Source organism: Vipera ursinii, assembly GCF_947247035.1.
Source record: "Vipera ursinii genome assembly, chromosome: 4".
In the NCBI taxonomy this organism is placed as follows: Eukaryota; Metazoa; Chordata; class Lepidosauria; order Squamata; family Viperidae; genus Vipera; species Vipera ursinii.
In genome coordinates, this window is record NC_139514.1 from 66,551,101 (window position 1) to 66,576,007 (window position 24,907).

Consider the following 24,907-nt stretch of genomic DNA (forward strand, 5'->3'; position numbering starts at 1 on the left):
CGGAAATATATACTTTATGGATAGAAGATGCTTTATTCATAAAAAACTACTTGGGCCAATAGTTCTTTATACTGCAAATGGGCAAATAGTATTATACTAAAACTTACATTGTGTTTACCTATTTGTCTGCACCCTACAGTTAGCCCAAACAGTTCATTATTCAGCAATCATTTTTGAATCAAAATACATAAAAAATCCTATTACTCCTGTTGAGTTGAAATTTTTGTATGTTCAGACCAGTTTTATTTGCAAAGTTGTAGCTGTTGCAATGTCTCTGTGGTCACATGATTATTACTTCCATGCTCCTTGCCATCTTCCCACAAGCAAAGTCAGCGGGAATGCTGGCAGGAAGTCAAAAGCTGCTCATGCTCCCACCATTTTTTTGCTCACCTATGATAATTCTGTTTATACTGTAGTTAAGCAAATATTGATTAATGAAGTTCATTTGCCTCTACTATTCTTTTTATGTTTATGATAATATACTCTTCTTAGATGATTGTGAGACCATTCAGCACTGTGGTAAAAAAATATGGTCAGCCTATAATTTATTGTTCATTGTGGTCACATCAGAGTGCAGTAGTTTTCCTTCAAAGGATGACCCAGTGGGTCACAAGTTGTCTAATATATTTTAAAATCAGAGAGCTTCAACCTTATATTCTTCAGTTCATTGTTGATAACCAAGTGCTTACCTTACATTGTTTTTGATGTATTGAAAACCCAAATACATTTTGCTTTTGTACAGAATAATGCCTTAATGAGAAACATTATTAGCTTGTCTTTTTTAGGATATTATAAAAGATGCAGTATAATTAAACAAGTTCAGATTTTGCTTAGCATAATACTTCAGATATAGAAGAAATGTTATTTATGAATACATATTGTTTGACAGAATGTGTTATAACATAGGATAGAAAAAAGTTTTTCATTTTTCTTATATCTTGTAATAAGGATGAGCAATCTAGTGTTTCCTAGAAGTTTTACAGTATAACTCCTATAAATTTCAGCCAGCATGGCTAATAGTCAATCTTTGGGAAGATGTAGCCCAAACATTTAAAGGCACTTGTCTTAAAGAAAGACAATGCTAGCTCTTCTACAGGTAGTCCTTACTTAATGACCAGTTGTTTGGCAACCATTTGAAATTATGATGGATCCCAAAAATATACTTACAACCTGGATTCAAAGTTCCAAGGCTGCCTCCCTGGTCATGTGATTGCATTTTGGTGCTTGGCAACTGGCCACATTTACAACCATTTGAAACATTCTGAAGTTGTGTGATTGCAATTGACAGTGTTTTTTAGCTAAAAACTGATGTTTGCTTTTAATTCCAGGCAAAAAAAAACACCCATTGCAAACAGAGGGTTCAGTTAACAATTACAGCATTCACTGTTGTACCTTCCCTGTAGTCACGATTGCAATTCAGGTGCTTGGCAACTGGTAACATTAATGATGGTTGTAGCATCTTCCAATCATGTGATTGTGATTTGCAGTCTTCCCAGCCAGCATCTGACAAGCATAGTCAACTGGGGAAATTGTATTCGCCTAATGACTATGTGATTTACTTAACAACCACATGATTTGTTTAACAACCACAGTGGTTTTATGTAATGATCATGGTAAAAGTGGGCATAAAATGGGGTCTGGTCTTGTGATAACTCACTTAACATTGTCATTATTTTCTGGTCCCAATTGTGGTTGTAAGTCAAGGACTACCTGCATACCACCAGCAGAAAGCCGGATATACAGTAAAAGCACATGCAAACAAACAACCCCAGATGCAAAAATTATAAAACAAGTAATAAACTGCAAAGCAAATGTTTTATATAAATCTTGGTAGATAAGAAATGTATTGCATTTGTTATTTTAGCTAGAGAATACGTGCATTTGAAAGCCCCAATTTTCTTCAAAATGAAAAAACTAAATCACATTCATTGCCACAGACTACAGTAAAATCATAAAATGTTTTAGCCTCCCACATCTTTCATTCCTTATTTATTCTTATAACACATGTTTAGTAAAATACCAGTAAAATAATAATGTTCCTGTATATAGTGAGCACCGGCCCCTAGAGTCGGAAACGACTAGCACGCATGTGCGGGGAACCTTTACCTTTACCTTTTATATAGGAAATTATTGAAAATGTTTATTTCTGATGCTCCAGATATTTTCAGTTTGCAATCTTGCTATGTAGGCTACAATCCTGAGGTTTTATGGTGGTTCCATTGAAATAGTAACCAGGCCTAACCATACTTACCTTCTGGGCCTAGACCAATCAGCCAGTTGCGATTGCTACTAGTTGTGGAGACATAATTCTTCTTATAGTCTAGGAATATTTTTTTAGAAATATCTTAAATGTTACTTATAAACAGTGGGAATATCACATCATTACACAATTTTTAGACTCTAGGTTGTTATATCTTGTTACCTTAAAAATGTCCTTTAAACTGCAGGATAAATGCTTTGGTTTACATGAGTATTGCTATGTCCAGCAAAATGTCTGGCATTGTATTACATAATAAGAACCTTATGCCAACATGGTGGCTGTAAGACTATGATTTACTTGGTGGCTTAGAAGACTTGTATAATTGAAGTAAACCTGAATTCTGTTTTGTGTCAAACAATACTGCAGAGAATATTATTAGTGCTTCAGCTAAAGCAGAAGGCTTGCTTCTGATTTTGGCAGCAGGATAGTTCTGATCCCAAAGATATAAGCAGGTCTGCAGGAGGATGGATAAAGAACAAACTCTGTGTTTTGGAATGACCAATCCAAAAGAAATATTGTGGCAGAGCATAAAATTAGCAGTTTATGTTAGAAAACCCTCAAATGTTATTGAGTTGAAGCAAAATAGAATAGAATAGAATAGAACAGGGCACCTGGCGGGTGGAATGCAACCATCCTAGAAAAGTGGTAGCAGGGGAGGGGAATGAGCTGAACTGGTGGCAGCACCGCACAAGCCTGAGCAAGAGATGGCTGGAGCTGCAGGGCTGTCAGGGCTCAGCAGAAGCGCCAGGATCAGCGCTTCTTCAGGGCTGTCAGGGCTCAGCGGAAGCACCAGGATTCAGGACTTCTTTGGGGCTGTCAGGGCTCAGCAGAAGCACCAGGATCAGTGCCAGGCTCCAGCTGGAGCTCAGTGCTGATCCTTCTGCTTTTGCTGAGCCTGGAAGAAGTGCCAATCAGCTGGAATGTTGCAGCTTCTTCAGGGTTTTGTGATTTGCATTCGGATGCTTGGCAACTGATTCATATTTATGATGGTCCCAGGGTCATGTGAAATGACCAAAACTTGTTGCAACCACCCAGCAGCCAGGGGGGGGAATAAAAACCAGACACCCCTCCACCCCACCCCCACTGCCAATCCTCAACAGAAATGCTCACAACAATGAAAACCTCGGACAGGAGGAAGAGCGCCACCGGGTGGGCAGGCAGGTGTCTTGCTTGGCTGTGGCTTCAGGGGCACTTTTTCAGTGACATTGTAACTTCGAACAGTCACGAAGCAAACTGTTGTAAGTTGAGGATTACCTGTACTTCATCACTTTTTTCCTTTTTTGTGGGGTGGTCATCAAGTTTTTGACACCTTGCTAGGCGAGTGATGGTACTCAGATGTTGACATATCCTAAAAGTAGTACAATGGGTGAAAATGTTAAAAAGCCCTAGAATAGAATAGAATAGAATAGAATAGAATAGAATAGAATAGAATAGAATAGAATAGAATAGAATAGAATAGAATAGAATAGAATAGAATAGAATAGAATAGAATAGAATAGGAAGGGACCTAGGAGGTCTTCTAGTCCAGCCCCCTCTTCAAGCAGGAGAACCTATACCATCTCAGACAAGTGACTGTCTAGTCTCTTCTTAAAAATCTCCAGTGATGGAGCACTCACAATTTCTGGAGGCAAGGTGTTCCTCTGGTTGATTGTCCTCACTGTCAGGAAGCTTTTCCTTAATTCCAGGTTGCTTCTCTCTTTGATCAGTTTCCAACCATTGTTTCTCATCCTTCCCTCTGGTGCTCAGGTGAACAAAGTGACCCCCTCTTCCTTGTGGCAGCCCCTCAGATACTGGAATACTGCTATCATGTCTCCCCTTTTTCTTCTTTTCTTTAGGCTAGCCAAACCCAAGTCCCGCAGCCATTGTTTGTATGTTTAGGTCTCCAGGCCTTTGATCATCTTAGTTGCTCTTCTGTGAATTTTTTCCAAACTCTTAACATCTTTTTTGTGGTATGGTGACCAAAATTGGCTGCAGTATTCCAGGTGTAGTTTTACTAGGTTTTTATAAAGTGGTACTAATACTTTGTGTGATCTTGATTCTATATCTCTGTTTATACAACCCAGGATTGTATTAGCTTTTTTTTTGGCTCCTGCTGCACACTGCTGGCTCATAGTTAAGTGATCGTCCAGTAGGACTCCAAGGTCCCTCTCAAAGTTACTGTTTTTGAGCCAGGTGTTGCCCAATCTGTACTTGTACCTTTGATTTTTTCCTGCCTAAATGTAAAACTTTGCTTTTCTCCACATTGAAACCTATTTTGTTGGATAGGGGCCATTGTTCAAGTTTGTCAAGATCTTTTTGGATCCTGAGTTTGTCTTCTGGAGTGTTGGCTACTCCTGTCAGTTTGGTGTCATCTGCCCAATTTGATGTATTCCCCTTCAATTTCCCTCATCTAAAACATTTATGAAGATATTGAAGAGCACTGGGCCTAAGACAGAACTTTCTGGTACCCCGTTGCTTAATCTCTCCATGTGGATGTGGTGCCACTGAGGACTACTCGTTGAGTTCGGTTTCCCAGCCAGCTACAGATCCATCTGGTGGTGATGTTGTCTATTCCACTTTTTTCTAGCTTACCAAGGAGTAGGTTGTGGTCTACTTTATCAAATGCCTTAAATGTAAATGTGCTTGCTTTTTGAAGTGTTTTGTGTGCTGGATTCAGTACAAAACAAAGACTAGTTTCTTCTTAAAAGTGCTGTATTAGGGGCTGATCAGGATAATTGGACCACATATATTCCAAACAAAAATTTGGGGGCCTATTTTTTCATTGCATATATACATGTGTATGTTGTGTGTGTACACAGTAGTGCCTTCTGATATCTGTGTTTGAGTGTTTCATCAGCTTCAACAGAATGGAATTGGAGCATTGCAACAGGCATGAAGCATTGCTAAAAGCTGTGAACCCCTGCCTTTAATTAAGCTAAAGTGCCTTTCATGCCTGCATCCAATCTTCAGATCTAAGCTATAATTTTATTCGGTAGCTTAGGTTCTGTCCTTCCTTCCAGTAAAACTAATGAGTGGGTGTTAGTCAAGCATATCTTTATAGGACCAAATGTGATTTATATTTTCAGAACTCTGTTAGACAATGAGATAATGCTAAGTTGCCCCATGCTAAGGAATATTGAATCTTGCCTGGGCTAATATACTGGTCATTCATTGCCTGAAATATTAGTATCTTTTGTTAGATGTTGCAGAAATTGCAGCATGTAAGGGAGGCAGGGAACTAACTCAAAATAACTTTTGTGCCTGTGGGAAACATTTGGAATCTTGGTTGAAGAGAAATCACATTTTAAAATGTCAGTCAGTTTTCATTATGTTATTTATTTTTACTGACCTTTCCTTCCATAAAATTCTTGCATGACCAATAAAGTACCTTCTTTAGGATTCTACATTACATTCTACATAAAACAACAATGTAGTGTAATAATGAACTGAGACACTGTTTCTAAATTTGGACAAGTTTCAAGTTGAAGGATACTTCTAGATCAGAGGTCCCCAAGCTTTCCGGGCTCGGGGCCTGGGGGGAAGGAGAGCAGCTTCCAAATTGGTGCGCATGTGCACACACAAACAAGGCTGCATGCACCAGTGTGGCACTAGCGGATCCATTCGCACAAGAGGTATGCACTGGTGCCGTGCACATGTGTGAATGGCTGCACATCCCCATGGCAGCTAGCGGCCCCGTTCAAGCATGCGCAAATGAGCCACACACCCCCGCCTGCGCTTTCAGCTCCGTTCACGCATGCACAAATGGCCTGCACACACCTGCCTTGTGCTAGCAGCCCATTCATGCTTGCATGCATGTGCAAATGGGGCTGTGGGCGCTAGCTCAAGGGGGGGAGCGTGCGCGCACACATGCACGTAACAGCCAGACATTCCCATGGCCCGCTGGCCAAGAGGCCACCACCCAGTAGTGGGTTGTGGTCCATAGATTGGGAACTTCTGTTCTAGATAGTAGCCTTACTTTTTTCTCTTTAATGGATTGTAGTGTGACAGTGGTTGTAAAAGATGGTAAAATATTGATAGTTTAATTGGAAATGTATGAATGGAAGATATTATTGTCTGGATTCCTATAAAATTTCAAGCAAGAACAATTTAAAATATTGTAATTATATTTTAGTTCCAAATATAATTGTGTGGTTTATAGGCTAGTGAAAATAGGTTAGCATGGATTAGAAAAATATTTTAATAATAATATGGTATTGTATTGGTGTTTGTGGAAAATGTGCATGACTTTCCATGTTTAGCATTTCATTTATGCTAAACATGGAAATTCATGCACATTTGTTCTAGAAATAGAAGCAATGCCTAGCTCATGCTATGCTGAGCTCAGGAATTCTGGGAGTTGAAGTCCATGAGTCATAAAAGAGCCGAGGTTGCCTACCCCTGGCCTAGCTCATAACAGAGATAGCAATCAACTGCATGAAAGTGCATTTTTATGGATTGTTTTGAAAGGATCTATAATACACAGTTATGTGGCTGTCTTTTTTTCTGATTTATAGAGTCAATAGAAACAGTGTGGATACTCTTTATTAAATTCTTTCATATTATCCAGCGCAATTCACAATTAATTTTATTAATATAATACTATTATTACCCTGTTATGTGCTGCATAATCATATCTAATTGTTCAACATAAATAGCAAAGTTTGTCCATTTATCTTTGGTGCCTGGGTGGTAGAAGCCAGTGGTACCTTATTGTGGTGGAATGTACAGGTAATCCTCACCCTACAACAGTTCATTCAGTGACTGTTCAAAGTTAGAACATCACTGAAAAAAAGTGACTTATGACCACTTTCACACTTACGACCATTGCAGCATCCCCATGGTCACATGATCAAAATTCAGATAGTTGGCAACTCACATTTATGATGGTTGCAGTGTCCCAGGATAATGTGATCATCTTTTGCAATCTTCTGACAAGCAAAGGCAGTGGGTAAACCAGATTCACTAAACCATATTATTAACTTAAGAACTGCAATGATTCCCTTAACAACTATGGCAAGAAAATGGGACAAAACTCACTTAACAAATGTCTCATTTACCAATAGGAAGTTTTGGGCCCAATTGTGGTCTTAAGTGGAGGACTACCTGTAGTTCAGAATTGCAGAATTAAGGGGCTCTTTCACAGAGAACAAAGACACAACATGGCTTGGAACTTTGGTATGCAGAAAAAGGGCAAAGAACTCTCCTAGCAGTTTTATAGGGTATAGCTAATAGTTATACAGGTAGTCGCTTTAGTCTGGCAAGATTAATGTCAGAATGACATGAGGAATTGCTTCAGAGTAGTTTCTTTATTGTTCTTACCCTATAGACCACGGGTAGGCAACCTCGGCTCTTTTATGACTCATGGACTTCAACTCCCAGAATTCCTGAGTCAGCTCTGGTAAAGGTGAGAGTATTTATTAAAGGAGAACATATATACAATGCAGTGGGTTTCTTTTCCCTTACCTTCTCTAGGTGCCAATTATAAAAGTGTTAGAATCTGAAGTGTTAGAAGTGTTAGGGTCCCTTTGTCTTGTAAAGCAGGCACCCAACAATTATTATAATAAAACTTGGTTCTTCTTTTCAGTGTTATGCTCCTTCTTCAGATTGAATCCACAACATTATCACTCAACACATTTATGTGGAATGCTATAATAGGGACACGGTGGCTCAGTGGGTTAGGATGCTGAGCTTGTCGATCAGAAGGTCGGCAGTTTGGCGGGTCGAATCCCAAGTGCCGTGTAACAGAGTGAGCGCCTGTTACTCGTCCCAACCTAGCAGTTCGAAAGCGCGTAAAAATGCAAGTAGAAAAATAGGGACCACTACGGTGGGAAGGTAACAGAGTTCCGTGCGCCTTTGGCGTCTAGTCATGCCGGCCACATGACCACAGAGACGTCCTTGGACAAGCGCTGGCTCTTCGGTTTTGAAACAGAGATGGGCACTGGCCCCTAGAGTCGGAAACGACTAGCATGCATGTGCGGGGGAACCTTTACCTTTTTATGTACATTTACAGTCATAAGAAATTCTCAGTTATGGCAACTTTTTGTTGCCTAGGCAAAGCATATCACAAAGCATACAGAAAATAGATTTCCAAAGCTAATAGAAATTCAACTATTAAAAAAATAGAAGCTTCAATGATGGTATTAACACTGAAAAAGATGGGTGCCTAGTTAATAGAATTTGCAAATAAAATAAATTCTTTTTTTTTCTTCAAAAAAATTAAAACAGAATTTAAATTGAAAATTCAAAGTCTATTAAATTATTGTGTCTTGGAAATATATTTTTAAAGTTGCTGTTGTAGATTTTACATTTCCCTTTTCCAGACTGTATTTGCTTTATCAGTGTTATTGATTTTTCAAAGAGTTTGATAGTCTTTAATATATATCTTACAAAGCATAAGCTTTCATGAGCCATGGTCCCCTTCATCAGTTGCATAGAGTTGTTTAACTGATGTACAATTGCGACAAGATGGGGAGAGAAGGTGATGGGAATTGTTATGCAAATCAGGTTTGTTGGTGGACAAATTACAAGGACTTTATCAAGTAATTATTGTAATGTGTTAAAAACCTATTGTGTGTTTGGTCACACCTTTTGAGAAACCCTGAAATCTATTGAGGTATGTAAGCACAGCTGCCTTCTGTTCAATTGGGCTGGTAAAGTTTCTTTGTTCCAAAACTGCTACTCTGAGATCTGTAATGGAATGTCCTGGGAGATAAAATGCTCTCATATTGCTTTGTCCTTGTTTTCAATCCTGTGTCCTTTAGTTCTTTTGCACACTCTGGCCTATTTGTTGTATGTAGACTCCAAAGGGGTATTGCTTGCAGATATTCAGTGAGTTATTCAAAGAAAATTCAAATGGAATTTTACTGTGGTGGACACCATGAGTTGGCTAGGTTTCAGATCCCGAGCAAAGGCTATCCACTGGCTTTATATTGCCTGCCAGTTGCAGGGATTGATATAGCCTTTGCTTCATTTATATTAACAAAGATTGTGGTGTTTAAATGTAGTCGATTTGACTTGGTCTGATCTTAATGCCTGATAATCTCCACAAGAGTTATTTTCTTTTTTAATGTCACATGCTGATTCTGTAATTTAATATAATTGTGTGGAAAAAGACATTATGTTTGTATTGAATAACCCATAGGCTGCTTGTGGTCTACCAAATCAATTTATGTCACCCCAAGGTTCTTTAAGACCATAGCATTTAAAGATAGCAGTTTTCAATTGAATTATTGTTTTCTGGTTTTTATTATTTAAGCCTTAGAATAAATTAGATTTCTGGGATTACAACTGCTTTGTATATTTTTCATTCCCTCCACCCACCACGCAAGAGGAAAAAAGCTAAAATGTCTGTTCCTGTTTACTTAGTGATGTAACTCTCATAGCCCTAGCATTCCCTAGAGACACAAGAAATAAGAGTTTGGGGTTTTATTTTCTGTTTTTAATGTAGCTATGGACAAAAACTGCTCCCTGTACTATAGCAAGGCATGGAACTATTTCCCAAATAAGCATTTAGAGGCTTTTTCTTTAAAGGCTACAGTTTTGCGTTTCCACATAATAATTCTACTTAAGAGTTCATTATGGAAACCAACATATACAGTATATTGGCATTGTTAATAGTTGATAGAAGAGCAGCAAGGAATCCAAGGGCTTTTAGCTAAATTGAGAAATTGGGGAGAGAGGGAAAGAACATCTAAGAAGAAGACAATGACAAACTACCTTTGTACAGTGGTACCTTGGTACTCAACTGCTTTGAAACTCATTGAATTTGGTATTTAACACACTTTTACATGAACATTTTGTCCTGGTACTAATTGTTTGTTTGGTACATAGCACACAAGCTAGAACTTGTCACTGCTGACTGCTTTGTGCCTACATCATTCCTTATGGGAAAAATTGGTTTGGTACTCATAATTTTTGGTACTCATTGTGTCTCCTGGAACCAATTAACGATGAGTACTGAGGCACCACTGTATTGTTAACAAGAAAATGATGAATGTGTCTATTAGGTCACAGCTTTGAGTCTGATTCAAAAGGACTTTATTTAAAAATATATAATGTGGATGATCTTTTACTATAGGTTTCAAAATGGTTTTATTTATTTTATTTAGCTTTGTATACCATCAAGTACTAGAGTTTCTTAGCCGTTTACCAGATTTTGACAGTCCAATGTTTATCACATGATTCATCTGTGATCATGGATATGAATTTTAAAAGGCACTCCCCCTACCTTTGTTTTTATTTCTTACACAGGAAATAAAAAAAGAAATGAAGAAAGAAAATTCTGCTAGCAAAGCACCAGAGCTGTCTATGCATGAAGTTCCTAATGGAAGTTCTTTACTATTGTCTGAGACAATTATTAGAACCTCCAAAAAAGGTAATACATTTTTACTTGTAGAACTTTAATAAAGACAAATTATACCTGATATTCTAAGTGTCTCCTAGGCATCTCAGTACATTTCCTGTGCCTCGTTGTTATGACAGAGACAATAATATATTCTTACATTAGAAATTCTATCATATATTGAGTAGGATGAGAATGCTTGGAGGCTTTGACCAAAATTCTGATCTAAATGTACTCAAACTGATTGCTATTGTTTGCTAACAGAGAATGCTAAAGACAGTTGGAATTCTTTTTCCTAAAGAATTCTAATTTGTCATGAAATAAAGCTGAAACAGATACAAATAAATGTCATCCACCATTGATTATTCCACAATTCATAGATCAAACACTTTGCTTTTAATGTATCTTAGCATACATTTTATTAAATTATAGATTATGATTTCCACTCTTTGTTACCATTTCTATAATACTTTATTAAAGCTAAAACTTTTAAACTGCTTTGATTGTCAAATGGTGCACAACTTTCTACCAATTTCCTGTGTTACGGGCTTTTTTTAGTGCTTACTCTGCACGATTGTGGGATTGTTTTTGCAATGCCCTTAGTGCTTACAGTAAAGAATCAGTGGAGCACACAATGGAGGGATTTTTTGTTTTATTCCCACCTTATCACAGAATCTGAAATGGAGTGCCCCCCCACATAATTATATAATGCAAACACACATATAAACACAAACACCCTTCTCCCCTTTACCCCCCTCCCCAGTCCATGTGTGTGTATGTATATATGTGTGTGCATATATATATATATATATATATATATATATATATATATATATATATATATATATACACACACACACACACACACACACACACACATATATATATATATATATATATATATATTCTGAGGTTTTCGCGGGTGTTTGTATGTAGATCTTTGGTCATTCGGGTATTTTCCCACGTAGAATTGGAGGTATCAGGGCAACGTTTCGATGAAATCTCATCCGTCATCCTCAGGCTGGTGACTTCAGCTTCGTTCTTCTGGGAGAAGTGTGTGATAGTGGCTGTTTGCACAATAAGCAAACTGACACCCACTATAAAAACATGGCACCACCACAAACACGGAGCCGAACAAAAGCAGCATAACTCACCAGTTCAGGTCTAAGGCTGGCAGCTGAGACCAGCCCATCCACTCAAAACACATCCCCACCCAATCAGAACACAGCCCCCATTCAAAACACACTCCCACCCAATCAGAACACAGCTAAGCCCCCACCCAATCAGAGCACACCTCCACCCCATCAGAACACAGCCAAGCCTCCACCCATAGAACACACAATATATATAATATTGGGGGGAGGGGAATAGATAAGTTCTTATGTATTTAACAAGCAGATCAGAAGTTTTTCAACTTTCCATTAATTTATCTTCAAGTATAAATGTGTGTGTTTGCATATGTATACATACGTAGTCAATGGTGGGATTTAAATATGAGAACAACTGGTGGATGCTGCTTCCGGAAGTCCATTCTTGGCCTGGGCAACAAAAAATTAGCTACTGGTTCTGCTGAAGTGGTGTGAACTGGCTGAATCCCACCACTGTACTTAGTGTATATAAAAATGTATAGTGTTTTATGCACACATGGAGATGGATTTCTTCTTGAGAAGTTAACAGTAATAGTCTGGAAGAGAAAGTGATAATGAAGTTGCTTCAGTTTCATATGATAGACCATAGCCACAAACTATACAGGGCATGGAAACTAGGAGTTCAAAAGCATTCCAAACCAGTTGTATTTTGAAGAGAGCTTTAATGAAGTGAGACAAGTATATTCAGTAAATTTCTGATGTAACTGTTTTCTGTAATGCTAGAATTGCTCTACATGAAATTTTGTAAATCCCCCTTTTACTACATTTATGATGCAGTTTGTTATTTCAGTGTTGTTTGTGACAGACAGTAATGTTTTTATAAGAATCCAGCAAATGTTTTTATAAGTAATATACTGGCTCTAGCAGGGTTAAAAAAAGGAAGAAAGAAATAGGAACCATCTGAAGAATGCTGACATTAAAGAATGTGATAGAACATGAACTAGTGGTTTGAATTTCACAATAACCTTTATATTGAGATGTCCAACTTCCTTCAAGTTGAGGGCCACAATTTGTAAGTGTCTTATGGTTACATTCAAAGAAAAATCTTCATCAGGGTCCAGTCCAGGCCGGGAATAAACAAAATGGAGACTGCTTTAGGAAAGAAGGTCCTTGTTTATTGAGTTGTCAGAAATGTCAGTGATAGCAGCATGTTTCTGGGGTGGCTGACAAAATGGAGTTGGTGTGGTGGGTTTTTATACCTTCTTGGGCTTTTGTGTTTTTAGTTGTTCCTGTGGCATGAACTTTGACCTGAGGTTCAATGTGCTCTTTTAGTATTCTGATGGTGGTGAGTTAATCCTTTTATGTCCTAAAGGTCATGTCCTGCTTTCCTGGGCTGTGGCTGATGGCTATGTCCTGTGTTGGATGGGTGAGGGGTTGCTGGTTCTAATCCTATCACTCTGCTATTGTTAGCTATCAGTTTTGCTCCAAGGGATTTTGAAAGATCCTGTCTTGAATGGGTTTCTGCAGGCAGTATTTGCTCATGAATGGGGCTCCAGACTTTCTGAATGGGATTATCAAATCTGCATTTCTACAGACCTGGCCTCTGCCTAGTTTCTGCTTAGGGCTATTAAGAAAAACTGGGCCTGCTTTTCTGCCTTTAAGATCCTTTGGGGAAATATAATAATCTCCCTTTTTAATATTCCCCAAAATATTTCTTTCTCTGGGTGGGGGCTGACTTCCCACAGCTGTATATGAGATCAGGTAAAAAAATAATTATATTCCATTTTTTTTACATTTAACCATTTTACCCACATTAATATTTCTATTTAAATGTTTAAACACAGTAGATGCAATTAATCACCAGTCATGAAAATTTTCTCTTCAAGAAAATTGGAGAGATGAAGGGAACGTTTCATGCAAAAATGGGCGTGATAAAGGACCAAAATGGCAGGGACCTAATAGAGGCAGAAGAGATTAAGAAGAGGTGGCAAAATTACACAGAACTGTACAAGAATGAGCTTAACGTCCCTGATAACCACGATGAGGTGGTCATTGACCTCGAGCCAGACATCCTAGAATGTGAAGTGAAGTGGGCCTTAGGAAAGCTGAGCAACAACAAAGCTAGTGGAGGTGACAGTATTCCAGCTGAGCTATTCAAAATCTTAAAAGACGATGCAGTAAAAGTGCTATACTCAATTTGCCAGCAAATTTGGAAAACTCAACAGTGGTCACAGGATTGGAAAAGATCAGTTTACATTCCAATTCCAAAGAAAGGCAGTACCAAAGAATGTTCAAACTATTGCACCATTGCACTCATTTCACATGCTAGTAAAGTTATGCTTAAAATCCTATAAGCTATACTCCAGCAGTATGCGGATCGAGAACTACCAGAAGTACAGGTAAGATTTCAAAGAGGCAGAGCAACTAGAGATCAAATTGCCAACATATGCTGGATCATGGAGAAACCTATATGCGGGTCAAGAAGCAACAGTGAGAACTGGACACGGAACTGATTGGTTTAAAATTGGGAAAGGAGTCCAGCAAGGCTGTATACTGTCGCCCTGCCTATTTAACGTATATGCAGAGCACATCATGAGAAAGGCAGGGCTAGATGAATCAAAAGTTGGAATTAAGATTACCGGGAGAAATATCAACAACCTAAGATATGCAGATGATACCACTCTAATGGCAGAAAGTGAAGAAGAACTAAAGAGCCTCTTGTTGCGGGTGAAGAAGGAGAGTGCAAAAGTTGGGTTGAAACTTAATATTAAGAAAACCAAGATCATGGCATCCAGCCCTCTCAATTCCTGGCAAATAGATGGGGAAGAAATGGAGGTAGTGACAGATTTTATTTTCCTGGGCTCCAAGACCACTGCAGATGGGGACTGCAGCCAAGAAATTAAAAGACGCTTGCTCCTGGGGAGGAAAGCAATAGCAAATCTAGACAGCACACTAAAAAGCAGAGACATCACCCTGCCAACAAAAGTGCGTATAGTCAAGGCTATGGTCTTCCTAGTTGCAAAGTATGGCCATGAAAGTTAGACCATAAGAAAGGCTGAGCGCCAAAGAATTGAGGCCTTTGAACTATGGTGCTGGAGAAGACTCCTGCGAGTCCCTTGGACTGCAAGGCGATCAAACCGGTCAGTCCTAGAGGAGATCAACCCTGACTGCTCTTTAGAAGGCCAGATCCTGAAGTTGAAACTCAAATACTTTGGCCACCTAATGAGAAGGAAGGACTCACTGGAGAAAAGCCTAATGCTGGGAATGATTGAGGGCAAGAGAAAAAGGGGACGACAGAGAATGAGGTGGCTGTATTGAGTCACTGAAGCAGTAGGTGTGAGCCTAAATAAACTCCAGAAGATGGTAGAGGACAAGAAGCCCTGGAGGAACATTGTCCATGGGGTTGCGATGGGTCAGACACGACTTCGCAACTAACAACAACAATAAACAAACAAATTGGGAATCTTTGAATAAAGTCATCCTTGGGTGGGATCCTCTTAACTTAAGAGTCTTAAGGGATTATATATGTTTTGACACAAGAAAGGTAGAGATAGGGGAATATTAATTAGGAATCCCTAATTAAAGAAAAAGAAATATTAGGGTATTAGAGTCCAATAAAATATAATAATTGATGTGCAAGTTCCAGAATATAAACCCTGAGCACAAAAACTACTGGTGCAGTTTTACAGAAGTAAAACTAGTGTTCCACAAGAATTGGCACTTCTTTTTGAATTGGATTTGTGGAGGTAAATGGAAGGCCACATATGAAATTTGAGGGTTTGGCCTCTGGATTCTTACAGCCCTGTTACAACAGCAGCAATTTTAAGTCCTAGACATTCTTGATAGTGTTGTTATATCCGTGAACTTTTACTAGTCATTTAATTTTTAATTCCACTGCAGTCCTGCTTTTATGTAAGATGTTTTTAAATGCTGCAGTGTTCCAAATCAAATGAAAAAAGGAAGCTTATAAAAAAGAAAATCACATTTATTTGCTTTGCTAAAACATTTAATATTTATGGTGACTGCAAATTATTTTTTCCTTCTGCTGTCTTTATTTAATGGGTTAGGCAGATTGTTTCCTTGAGTCTGATAATACAGCTTTATTTACATTGTAACTTTTTTTTAGTCTTGTGACCCATCACTATGGTGTATGCTAACCCCATACAGAGAATTGTCTTAAGGAGGTTCACAAAACAAAAAGAAAACAGTGTGGAATTACGTTCATGAGGAAAAAAAAAAGATTTGTTTTGTGTGATAGAGGCAGTGAACTTTTAACACAACTCATAGTCATTTTAAATTAACACTTCAGCTGAGTGAAAAATAATTTATTCTAATTTAGCTAGTTTAGATTTTAAAGCTATCAGAATGGTATAAACCTTCTCTTAAGCTCTCAGAAAAGATACATTACATTATAACCTGTCTACTTTTACAAGTTTTGCTTGACTTACACATATCCCTCCTGGAGTGTGTGGATGGGCGAAGAGAGAAAATGTGTTTATACAATAAATAAATAAAATTATGTATATTATTTTCAGTTGTATTTATGACTTGTTTCATTTTTACTGGGACTCCTCTGACACAAGTAGCCAAATATTAGTCTGTGGGGTTCAGACCCTCTAGTGCAGGGGTGTCAAACTGCCGGCCCGTGGGCCAGATACATCATAGTGAAACTGCACCCACCCCATTGCCAGCAATGGCAAAAAAGTTGCGATACATCGCAACACGTCACGTGACATTGCACGTTTGACACCCCTGCTCTAGTGGGAATTGAACTCCCAAACCATCACTCTTTAAATTACTATAAGTGCACTAACTTTAGGAGCTATGTAGGACCTAGCACTCAGCAGCTGCAGGAAGGAATGTTTAGAAGTGGTATAAATGGATTGGCTAATATTCTTAGTATAGTTAAAATTAACAATACTTTTTCATCATGCTATAACAAAATATGTAGTAATAATGATGATTAAAAACAGACAACAGATTATTACATATTACTCAGTTCTGGATATTATTCATAAAATGGTGTTAGTTAACCACTGGTAGTTTAAAAACAGTTTTAAAGCTCATTTTTTTCCGGTTCAGTGTTTCCTAAATGTGGAATGCTAGCACAAGGCATTCCCAACAAGAATTCCCAAAACAAGTAAGGGATACCAGTTTGGAAAATTGATTAATTCCATCAATTAGTTATGTTGGGGGGGATTTCTATGTGTTTTGATGACACCCATTATTTTCTTCTGTTTTTCTTTTACCTCTCCATTGAACTTTAATCTATTTTACCCTACACACCTGTTCCTCACAGATACCTACCCCTGGATACTGTGCTTCTATGATAGTATTTTGCCTGAAACATTTTTATCCCGTTTTCCAGGAAAAGGCTAGTTGGCTCATGTAAGGTAGAAGAAGAAGAATAGTTCCTGATAGAAAAGGCAGATCACCAATTGTCATGCTGATCTCTGGGGTGATGTCCAATGCATCCGGAAGGCACCAATTTAAGGAAGATGGTGGTTGTTCTTATAAAACTAGAAGTAATGAAAATAATTCAGGGAGAGAAAAATCCTCCAACAAAACCAGTGGGAAAAGTCAAATGTCCTACCATAGTTCTCATTCTTCGGTAAATGTTTAAAATCTGCAGAATTCTTTGTGGTAATCTTGCCAACTACTAGTGTAAATATAACACTGTATTTTGCTGATCTTAGTTTTTCCGAAATTGCTATAAAATTGGTAGCTATAACCCATTGTATCACTGAGGCCAAAGGAGTATATGTGTCATTTAGTACCCATCCCATCCTTATAAATTGTTTCAGCTGATACCAGCTGAGCCCCATCATAGCAGGCCTTAGGTGGGCCCAGAACATTTTCTGGTTTACTTTGCAGTTAGGATTCTTTCAGTTTTATTTAGTTTGAATTGTCAATTGTTAATCTTTTGTCTTAGGAGGATTTACTAGAAGATGCAGCTAATAAATGGCATATTTCTGAAAAAGTTAATCGTGATCACATATGGATTTTGCATCTACATGGAGTCAGAATTTCCTAAAACATTTTCTGGTTGGGGCCCTATTCTCATTGGCTTCACCAGAGATCATTCTGCTGCTTTTGTTTCACTCTGCTCCAGGGAATGAAGATTACAAAACTTTCTAAGCATTGAGAAATATACTTCCTTTAAAAAAAAAGAAAGAAAACTTACGGTTTTAAATACCGTTGCACCAGTATTTTTTGAATTAGCTTTGGCATTGGGCCAAGAAATTCAGAACTAAAATTCTAAAGTGATCAGGTACTGTATATAATTATACTGGGAAGAGGGTATCTGACTGGAAGCAGATGACGAAATCAAGATAACAAGGAAAGGGGTTTTGTAGGCAGGTGTGTCAGTTTTCAAGAAGTTTTGTGCAATAGCTGAGTGTGGTCCACCAAGATTAAAAAAAGAAAATAAATAAAAATGTGTTTAGGACTGGGAGGAGACTGCTGTGGATAGGTTGCAGAGAAATATAAAACCCTCTACAGCATATGCATTATATTCATGCATTTTATATTTGTGATTTAACTTTTGGCAGTCAATGTGGTTAAAGTATCAAACTGAAGTCGAATCTAAAATATGGAGTACAGTACACGCAGGCCTTCTTGTGGTAAATTTCTGTGTCAGTTTTCTACAGTGTCAGTTCAGAATTCAACATACTTAATATTATATGGCAGTACATCAAGACTATTTAAACAATGCACTGTATTTTGTTTACTAAGACAGTATACAGTATCACAATTTATGTTAGATGTATCTTTAAAACTTCTACTTTAAACATGGGAATTTATTTTTAGTCTATCATTATCAGCAAAAAACATTCTCAATTTTAAGGTCCAGTCTTGCATGCTAATTTAAGGAGTTCATAATGCTAACATTGCATTTCTGATTACTTGAAAGGAAAACTATCAACAAGTGCTTTTGACACATTTCTTAGTTTGGAAAGTTGCCATGCAGCATGTAGAGCTAATAGGCAAAATACAGAAGTCCAGATTACTCTAGGCCTGGAGATTTCTTTAGATCGGTGGTCCCCAACCTTTGCAGCTTAGTGGCCTGGCTGGAGGTGGGGAGAGGGGAACTGGGCCGCATGAGTGGCAGGCCAGTGTGCACACATGTGCAGCTCAATTTGCAGAAATTAAGCTGCACGCATATGTGCACGCGTGCTGGCCCACAGCTCATGCAAATTAAGCTGCATGCACATGCGTGCATGCCAGTTGGCCAGTCATGCAGCCCAATTCCGAATAGGCCACAGCCTGGTAGTGGGTTGTAGCCCAAGGGTTGGGGACCCCTGCTTTAGATCATGGCTGTTGCTACTACTTAAAATTTCAGCATTTCACATAAACACTTCTTTGATAATTCTCTTGTGGAGCGGGAGGAGTAGGAGCAACAAATGCTTCAGTCCTAGTTTACATAAATAAAGAATTGGCGTAATTTGTCTGTCAGATAATAACTGTTCAAGGCACAAGAATAAAAAAATAAGTGTTGCTTTGAGACAGTTTTATATTAAAGCAGGTAGTTTCTTACCTTAGTTACTGGTAGTCAAGTCTGGTCTTGCTGAATGTCTGTGTGTTCATACCAAGACATTGCTACCTTAACTCAGACATGTAGCCTAAGACCACACAGCTACCGGTAATATACATTTGGGCTAACCCGATTCCGGGCTTAGAGGTTCAGCAAGACTAGGTTGGGTTAGTACTTGGGTAGAAATTTCAATATAATTGCAGGGTTATAGGCTAGACTGGAAAGCATCTGAGAAGAAAGCCATACAAGACACTATAAAAAACTACATTACTTTGAATACAGATTGATTTCTAGAAAAGTATATATCATTTAGAAACTTTTACACTAGGGACCAATTCCATTTATCAGCTTGACGTAGTCATTGCAAGTTGCCTGATTGTTATTATGACATTGTGAAATAGCATGCTAAGTGCAACTGAAATGTGTGCTCAAAGGGATCAGAAAGATCCAATCTTCCTGTCCTCTATATCTGTTTAAATATTCACTTTAAAATTAGTAACAAAAATATTGGGATCTTATTCAATTGTAGGTGAACGAAATAGACGGCGACGATGTCAGGTGGCTTTCAGTTATATGCCTCAAAATGAAGATGAACTGGAGTTGAAAGTTGGAGACATCATTGAGGTCGTGGGAGAAGTAAGTAGTGCTTTTAAGCTTTGCAGTGTCCAGGTCTCTCTTACGTTTTGAATGCAGTTCCTGATCATAGTTAATAAGGCAAGATAAGACAATTTTACTTGGGTAGGATGTTAGTTATATAGCCAATAAGGGAATGATGTAAGGAATTAAAAGGGCTGGCTGTGTTAAAGACAAACGAGAAAAAGCTGGAGCTACTACGGAGATAATGTGGTCAAGATTAAGAGATGTTTTACAGAGAAAAACAAAGTATTTGTAGTGCATAGTTGAGTGGATGGAATACTAGAGCAGGAGATTTAAAAGCAATAGTATGGTCTGTAAAGTTAAAACATGAGTAAAAAAGAGGAATGAGTCCAGACAGAAATAAGAGTCTTGAGAGTATTATTTTTGCTGTTGTATATAGGCAGGACCAGTATGATGAATTGCTACAGAAAACAGGAAATAAACCCAAGTCTTGTGTAAGATCTACAGGGTGAATAGCTAATTGGCCATGTTGACATGTTGGTACAGTCATTCATATATCATGGTTTATGAAGTTGCAGGTGAATGTCATTACCATTTATCCAATCTATTGCATGCTAACTTTGGCATAGGTATTCTGTAACCCATTCAAGCAAAATTATCTGTTACTCAAATATGTTAATTAACAAGCTAGTAAAATAAACTGCTTTATAATCCTTGGATGACTATCTGAATCAATTGTTGATGGATTAATTATTCTTTAACTATCTGAATTATAATTTAGTTAAGTCTTTCTGCTAAATATAATTATATTGTGTATTATTCTGTCTACATGTACATAAATTTCAACCTCTCTTATTAAACATTAAGTTGTAATATATATTTTATTATGATATTTTGCCATAATGGTAGGCTAATTTGTTTAGAATATAATTATATCAAAATTTTGTTACATTGTATTTGTAAAGAAAATGAGTCAGTAAAATAAGAAACTAACAATACATCTCATATAATTAAATTACCAGAAAAACAATATTTATCACTTTCTTAAGTGAACTCTTTTACTTACCCCTCACAATTCAATGCTTTAAAAATAATTATTAGCACTTGGAATTCAGCCTGGAAACTGTATATTCCAGAACATTAGGAACAATAACTTCCCTAAGTCAAATGTTAGTTAAAAATACAGGTGGCCTTTGACTTATGACTTATGACCACAATTGAGCCCAACATTTCTGTTGCTAAGATGGCTTCTGGTTTTGCACAGTAGCAATTGGTCACAGGCTTGCAGATTCTATGCACCCCTGTGGCTTATTTTGCTCCGTCAGGGGACCCTAAATGGGTCTAAGTCACCCTGGAGAGGTGGCAAAGGAACAAGGGTGCTCTAGCGATTCTGGAATGGTGACGGCCATTCCATTCGAGTTGGGGAAAGCCTTCTAACCCAACAGAAGAAAGGCTAGCCATATTGCATTGACCAGCCCAAGCTACTATCAACCAAAGTCCAAAAGTATTAACCAGCACAACTTTGAACAGCGTGCTTGAAACTGGGTGAGGAATTTGATTTTCTCTTTTCTATTCTATATTTAATTTCCCTGAAAAGATCCCCAAGAAGCAAAATACCTCTGAAAGGGAAGGAGGGGGATTTCCACCCCACCCTTATACTAACGGAAGCGGTGAATTAATCTTTTTATGGAGGATCAAAATATCTGGAAGTAAAATAAATATAAAACCTTAAATTTAAAACTTAATTCTGGATAAATCTAAAATTGTTTGAATGGTTAAGACTCTCATTCTAAAGATAATTATTCATTTTGGAAATTGAAAAACAAATAGTTGCTGTGGTGGATGAAGACTAGGGCAGCTAACACTTTCGTATAAGACTTGGCAAAACCTGGGAAAAGCTAATCTGTGATTGTGACCTTCAAAGCTTTTACAACAAAGAACAGCTGGGACAAAAAAAGACAATAATCTGGGCTGTAGACAAAGAGAGAATTATAAATTTCAGGGAATTTTTTTTTAACTATTTGGATTACAAATTTGCAGAGAAAAGAAAGGAAGAGAAAAACTCAAATTCTTGGCCAACATGGATTAGAGACATGTCGAAAGAACATATCAAGAAAACATAAATACTTCACAGGATGAGATATACAGTATACTGCAACTAATTCAAACAACAATGACTTTAAACAACAAAGAAATCCAAAATAATTTACGAACATACGAAAAAATCTTTTGATTCAGCAAAATACTTTGATTAAGAAAGATACTGGTTAAAGGAAAAAGATGACAGTGGAAACCAAGAAAATAGATGATGGGACTTACCAGAAAGAATACTTTAAAAAGAAACATTTGTTTGAATATGGTTAAAGAAATAGAGAAGATTTGGAAAATATATGTCATTCTAACAGGGATGAATTCCCTAAATAAAATAGTATGCTTTTTCCCCTTTTTAATTTTCTTTCTTGATATGAGTAATAAAAAAAGTTGAAATGACTTAGATAAAGGAAATGTTTTAGATATTTAAATGTGATTGAATTTAAGAAAATTATAATGGATAAAAATTGTTTTGAATATGAGTTAAAGGACTAGATGACTAGATGTATTAAATGAAATAGTTAAAGATTAAACATATTTTTAATTATGGTTAAAAAATAAGAAATTTTGGAAACAAATATATATTAGCTTAGGAGGGATATATACTTTAAGGAGTATGTTATTTTTATGTTTCTTTACTCTTGCTCTCCTTCCTTTTTTCACTGTTTTATCTATTTCTTAAGAAATATAAAACTGTGAGATAGTTCATATGAAAAAAATAGAGTTAAATTTTTAAATGTAATTAATTTTTGAAAAAATCTTAACCAGTAAGAATACCTAGAATTTGGTGGGAGAAACAAATTAAAATAAGGACTATAACAGGATTTATGATAAGGCAACCAGAATGATTGGATAGAAAAGAAATATTATATTGATGTGATTATTATCTTTAGGAATATTGGGAAAAAATATATATATTTAATTGTTATCTATCAAAACAATAAGAATTGTATTAACTCAATGTTTGCAAAAAAGGATATTTTGGGAAAAGAGGAAATCAACTAAAACCATTATGTGGCTTATGGATTATAGAAATCAATTGTTAGTGATTGTTTTAGAAATGTAAACCCAGATAACACACTGTTCACCAATTATTAAGTGATTTATGTTTTTAAAAAATCAATAACATATATTACAAAAAATATAGTTAAGTAAGTTTTGTCCCATTTTACAACCGTTATTTGCCACAGTTGTTAAGCAAATCATTGCAGTTGTTAAGTGAATCTGGCTTCCCCATTGACTTTGCTTGTCAGAAGATTGCCGAAAGTGATCACATGACCTCGGGACACTGCAACCATCAGAGATATGAGTCAGTTGCTAAGTGTCTGAATTTTGATCACGTGACCATGGGGTTGTTGTAACAGTCATAAGTATGAAAAATGGTCATAAGTCACTTTATTTTGTGCCATTGTAACTTCAAACGGTCACTAAACGAACTGTTCTAAGTCAAGGACTACCTGTACATAATGTTAAAGTCTGCAGTGCTTCAGGGTTCTCACTCTTCTTTGGCAATTGAGCTATCTTGAATGCATCACTATTATCAGAATGAAAGCTATCAATATATGGAGAACTGATTTGGAAAGAAAGGAAGGCACATAGCTAAGCTAACTAGCAAATATTCTTAGAAACAGGGCAGCTTGAAATCTTGAACTGGTGTAAAGTTGGTTATTGTTTTTAAGGGGGTATGATACCATATATGGCCCATAACTATGGCATTCCAGGATCCAAAGCCTATACATCTTACCTTGTGTAGTTGAAATTTCAGTCTCTTACTCTTCTCATGTACCAAAATAACATCCAGAAACGGTTGCTTATAGACTAGAAATATATTTCTATTCAATAATGTCAGTGTTTTCAAATGAATGGCACCACTTACCATAAAATCTTGCAAGGCATTGAAAAGGATGTGATTGTCCATGGATATTTATGGATGGTCAGAGGTTTGTATGTAACAATACTAAAATTGTTGTCACTGTAGGTTTAAATGTAGGAACTCACTATGTTTCTTTCCTTCTGTGGCACAGGTAGAAGAAGGTTGGTGGGAAGGAGTGCTAAAGGGGAAGACTGGCATGTTCCCCTCTAATTTCATAAAGGAGCTGTCCGATTCTGATGATGCTAGAATTGTCCATGAAGAGCACCTGATAAAACCAAGTAAGCATATAAGCATTCATTTTATTTTAGCTTTGGTTGGATTCTTTCATTATACTTTTCTTTTTCTCCTTTCTAATGAACAAAATCTAACAAATTTGTATAATTTGTGCAGTGAACTGTACCAGGTGGAACAGAATTAATATTAAATTGCTTTTAGGAAGCTACAAAGATTTAAGCTCCCCGGTTGTTCTTTTTCTGACTGAATGACCTTTTTGTTCATTTTCCTTAACCATAATTTGCCATTATATTTTATCACTAGAAGTTCTGAAATGCTAATTCAGAAAGTCAGTTCAACTATGCTTGGTAATGTGATGTTCCTATCCTTTAATGTTGATTAATGGATTATAGTTAAAAGAATGATTATACATTTGCAGCAGCTTTATTTTTTTTCCTTTGCCTGACACATAGCATTTTGGTTTTTTCTATCAATAGTGCTGCTGTACCTAGAACTCAGGTTTAGGTCAGTAAACCCATGGAATGGTCTTCAGAATTATGCAGAAGGTGTTCACTAGCAAGGCTGTGGCAAACAAGCTAAGCCAGGAGACGATTGGTTATTTAGGGTGGCAGATGAATCCTTGATTTTAAAAAAAAAGTATATACCATTGGATATAGCTAGAGATGTTATTTTTATTATTTTGCTTTGCAAATATCATGTGTTTTTAAGTCACAAAGGTATGCTATCTACTGCACCATTGCTTAGTATTTTTATTATTAAAAACTCCCATAAATTTAATATGTGTGGTTCATTTGTATTATGAAGCAGAAGTGAAGGATTTGTGGTCTTCCAGATGTTATGAATTATAATTCCAAGTACCATTAGACTTGTATGGGACTGCTGTGAGGGCCAAGTGTTTTCCTTTGCTGTA

At 37.0% G+C, this 24,907-nt stretch overlaps 1 protein-coding gene across 3 annotated transcripts in view; it reads left to right on the plus strand.

The window, feature by feature from the left end:
* Positions 1 to 24,907, plus strand: part of SH3KBP1 (SH3 domain containing kinase binding protein 1) — a 147,477-nt gene that overhangs the window by 30,603 nt on the left and 91,967 nt on the right. For all 3 annotated transcript variants that reach the window (XM_083362944.1, XM_083362945.1, XM_083362946.1), the window contains exons 3-5: positions 10,490 to 10,613; positions 19,732 to 19,838; positions 23,915 to 24,041. In XM_083362944.1, coding sequence (XP_083219070.1) covers positions 10,490 to 10,613; positions 19,732 to 19,838; positions 23,915 to 24,041 — 358 coding nt within the window. The remainder of the gene's footprint in view (positions 1 to 10,489; positions 10,614 to 19,731; positions 19,839 to 23,914; positions 24,042 to 24,907) is intronic.